Source organism: Gossypium hirsutum, chromosome D04, assembly GCF_007990345.1.
Source record: "Gossypium hirsutum isolate 1008001.06 chromosome D04, Gossypium_hirsutum_v2.1, whole genome shotgun sequence".
NCBI lineage: Eukaryota > Viridiplantae > Streptophyta > Magnoliopsida > Malvales > Malvaceae > Gossypium > Gossypium hirsutum.
This window is the reverse complement of record NC_053440.1, coordinates 11,120,088-11,124,475: the sequence shown is the minus strand read 5'-3', so window position 1 is coordinate 11,124,475 and position 4,388 is coordinate 11,120,088. Positions and strand designations below refer to the sequence as shown.

Below are 4,388 nucleotides of genomic sequence, written 5' to 3'. Positions count from 1 at the left end.
GGGTCATGGTAGCCTAGTATTAACTTGTAGGGAAAAATTATGTGCATGAATTTTTTGTAGCAAGCAATGTGATTGGCACTATGGTTAGGTCAGAAAAATGAATAAAGATAATAATTGTGAATGACTGTTTCAATTTAACCACTATAGCTGTTATCGTCGAGTCATTCTCATATAGACGGGCCAGAATTTATATTTAAATTTAATAATATAAATATGAATTTTAATATTGAAAAAAAATGGAGCGATTGGTTGTGTTAGGCTTGATCTGAGTCTAGAAATAAATTTCTTTTTTTTTCCCCTGGTAATTTAATTGCACCGAAAAAATCAACTAAAATATAAAAATACGAGGTTTATTAGAAAATTACGTAGAACCAACATTTATAGCTGATGGACCTCACATGATTTGTAAATTATTATGATTAGAAAACTAATTATGGTCTGGTTCGTAGGGATAAATTATGCTACCTACTGCCTCACTTATGGAAAGCTTGATTTGGAATTTGTCGTTGCCTTTCACCATAAATTTGTTTTAAAAAATATTTTAATTATCGAATAAGTCATTCAAGTAAATTGAAAAAGTTAAGATGGAATCTAGAATGGAACTCAAATTTTGTATGGACGTGGTTCCAGCATGACAACTATGCTACCTTTAATGTCTAAGGGAAAAATAAAAATAAAAAGAAGACAAGAGATGGTTTTAACCTTCCCACCCAACTTGATCTTTCCCCTACTATCAATTAACAGCTGTAACCACTTTAAAGGAGTTGTTGAGAAATTTATTGCATTAAAGCATTCAAATAATCCCCTTTTTTAATTTAAAAAAAATCCAAGAACTACAATAATTATTTTTTTTTAAAAAAACAGAGAAATATTAAGTTTAATGGTGTAAAAAGTCCTTAAACTTTTTTAAAAATAACAATTAAGCCCCTATTTTTTTTCACTCAATTGCATACTTAAACTGTCAAAATGCATCCAAAAATCCTCAAACTTTTAAAAGAAAAACAATTAAGCCCTTGGTTTTTTTTTTGCACTCAATTGGGTACTTTACGGTTGACAGTTAAAGATAAATGCCCCTAATTTTTTTTAGTTAAAGCCACCCCGTGTCACAACCACAGCGTGACATGCGGTAAAAAAATTATAAAAAAATAAAAATCAGTAAAAGTTAAAAAATCATAAAAATTATTACATTTTAATAAAATATATATAATATTAAAAATTAAAAAAATAATAAAAATTTTAAAATTTTATAAAAATTGAAAAATTACTAAAATATATAGTAATATAGAAATTTTTTTTTATAAAATCGTAAGAAAATTATAAAAAAAGTAAAGATTTATAAAAGTTGTAAAAAGTTATAAAAATTATCATACCAAAAAAAACATTTTATATTTTTCTATAACTTTTATTGATTTTTATTTTTTATCATTTTTCGCCCCATGTTACGCTGTGTTACGACACATGATAGTTTTAACTAGAAAAAACCTGGGGTTGTTAACTTTAATAATCAACGGTTAAAATTAATTGTTAAAGGGCCTTTTATGATTTTTTTTATAAACTTTTACAATTTTTTTATAATTTTTTTATGATTTTTATATATTTTTCTAAGTTTTAATATTTTTATATTTTTTATTAAAATTTAATAACTTTATAACTTTTATTGATCTTTATTTTTATGATTTTTTTGCCGCATGTCACGCCGTGGTTGTGATACTGGGTGACTTTAACTGAAAAAAATTAGCGGTAGTTAACTTTAACGGTCAACTGTTAAAGTATTCAATTGAGTGCAAAAATATAGGGAGTTAATTATTTTTTAAAAAAATATTTGAGGATATTTTTTTTATTTATTTTGACAGTTAAATATTCAAGCCAGGCTTGGGCAGAATAGCAGAGCAAGTACAAGTATTAGTAGCATAGAAAAAATGCGCTCCTCGTCATTAAATTAATGTGTTTGCTCGCGGTAATTGTGGCCTCTCAGGAGAATCGATGACTGCATCTTTGAGGCATTTGCTAGTACTAGTCCATCTGAGAATTCTTAATTGGCTGGTTGTAAATAGCCCCGGGACTATGGAACAAAGGATTATCCCGGACACCTACACCGAGGTATTGACGGTGATTCTCAAATATCGCAAAACAAAATGTGATACGATGAGATAGAATGTAATAGAAACAAAGACACATATATAACTATCTAATTTAGTTTATCAACTCAACTTATTTTCTAGAACGAAAGGAATAGGTAAAATGAAAGTTTCTATTTCAACGAATCGCACGTAGAGATATTGATAAAACACATAGAATTAATGTTATTTCATAACTAATCGATTGAGCAACAGCTCGCAAACCACCTAAAAAGAAATATTTATTATTTAATCCGTATCCTAACCTAAGAAGTCCAACGGGAGCCACACTTGAAATGGAAATCCATAAAAAAAATATGGATATTGAGATCGGCGAGATTAAGTGAAAAAATGGGTGTTTTTTTTAAGCTTTAGCTTTACACCCCGAAATATTAATATAAATATCAATGCATGACTGATTTACACAGACAAAGGTCTCTTTTCCTCAACCAATGGAGTCGTTGATAACAGTATGTTTTTTAGTTCTTTTCTGCACTATTTCCTATTTTTACAAAAGGTTTTCCCAGATGAGAAGTCATAGCTGTTACATGTTAGCTTATGAGTGTTTCAAAGCAACCGACGACAGGAAACTCGACACTGAATCCTGTGTAAAAATTGTTTTGAGGAACAAGAATCTTGGTCTGGACCAATACAGGTTTCTGTTACAAACAATGGTGAACTCTGGTCTTGGAGAAGAAACTTATGGCCCAAGAAATGTGCTTGCAGGTCGAGAGGAAACTCCAACCCTAATGGAAGCTCATGAAGAAATGGATGAAATCATGTTTGGGACACTCGACAACCTGTTTTCCAAGACAGGTGTTTCACCTCCCGACATCGATATACTTGTTGTTGATGTGTCGCTGTTCTCTCCGTCCCCGTCGTTGACTGCTCGAATAGTGAACCGATACAAGATGAGGGACAACATTAAATCTTTCAGCTTGTCGGGTATGGGGTGCAGTGCAAGCATGGTGGCTATTGACCTCGTCCAAAACTTGTTCAAGAGTTACAAGAACGCATTCGCGGTGGTTGTGAGCTCCGAAACGATCGGTCCCCATTGGTATTGCGGCAAGGAGAATTCGATGATGTTGTCGAATTGCCTGTTCCGATCAGGCGGATGTTCGGTTCTTTTAACAAACAAACCGTGTTTGAAACATAAAGCATTGATGAAATTAAAGCATTCTGTCCGAACCAACATCGGATCGAACGACGAAGCGTACGGATGTTGCATCCAAATCGAAGACCAACAAGGTTACAACGGTTTTCTCCTTACAAGGAACCTAACAAAAGCTGCAGCCAAAGCTTTTACCATGAATCTCAAAGTGTTAGTCCCCAAAATCTTACCAATTCGAGAACTAATCCGATTCACCGTCATTTCCATCTGTAAAACCAACAATAAAACCGCAAAACCAAGCTTGAATTTGAAAACCGGGATTCAACATTTCTGCATTCACCCAGGAGGAAGAGCGGTGATCGATGGGCTGGGAAAGAGCTTAGGGCTGAACGAATACGACATGGAACCGGCTCGAATGGCGCTCCATCGGTTCGGGAACACATCGGCTGGGGGACTGTGGTATGTGCTAGGGTACATGGAAGCGAAAAAGAGGCTTAAGAAAGGCGACAAAATCCTAATGATAAGCCTGGGAGCTGGGTTTATGTGCAATAACTGTGTTTGGGAGGTGATGAAAGATCTTGGAAATGGGAATGTGTGGGAGCATTGCATGGATCGTTATCCAATACCAAGAAAGAACATGATAAACCCATTCGCAGACAAGTATAGTTGGATCAATGACGAGCGTCTCAACTTTGTTAGGATGGATTTATCAAATATCATTCTTTCCTGATTCAATATTTTCTTACCATTATTATTATGATTAGGGTTTTATTCTTCAGCCATTGTTTCTTGCTGTTTACTGCAAATCCGTAATGTTTTTGTTGTTTCTTGGAATTAAGAGTTCAGACCATTGTTTTCCTTTTATAGTAATTATAATATATTATTTGGGTTGGGTTATACTTATACATTGTTTTTCTTTTCTTTTCTTTTCAATTTATGTTTTTCTTTCGTATTTCAATTCATTTCCCAAAGTCATTAATGCAATCTGATGCAGGATGACTAAGAGCATGCTCCAACTTATATATAGTTCCACATTTTATTTTGGCAAAATTAATGCAGGTTTTAAAATATAACAAAATTTAAAGAAATAGGATGATTTTGGGTATGGTTGGTAAAAAAGTTTTTAGTAGGAAGTATTTTTGTTGATGTGGCAAGGAGAG

The 4,388-nt window shown here is 33.0% G+C and overlaps 1 protein-coding gene across 1 annotated transcript; it reads left to right on the top strand.

Moving 5' to 3' along the window:
- Nucleotides 1-2,403: 2,403 nt before the first annotated feature.
- Nucleotides 2,404-4,125, top strand: LOC107925982 (3-ketoacyl-CoA synthase 19). The gene has a single exon (XM_016856750.2). It carries the CDS (start codon nucleotides 2,570-2,572, stop codon nucleotides 3,956-3,958), a length of 1,389 nt encoding a protein of 462 aa, XP_016712239.2. The 5' UTR covers nucleotides 2,404-2,569; the 3' UTR covers nucleotides 3,959-4,125.
- Nucleotides 4,126-4,388: the final 263 nt, after the last annotated feature.

Excerpts from the sequence above, each read along its gene's own strand:
- LOC107925982 (XM_016856750.2), top strand. The coding sequence starts at position 2,570 with ATGGAGTCGTTGATAACAGTATGTTTTTTAGTTCTTTTCTGCACTATT.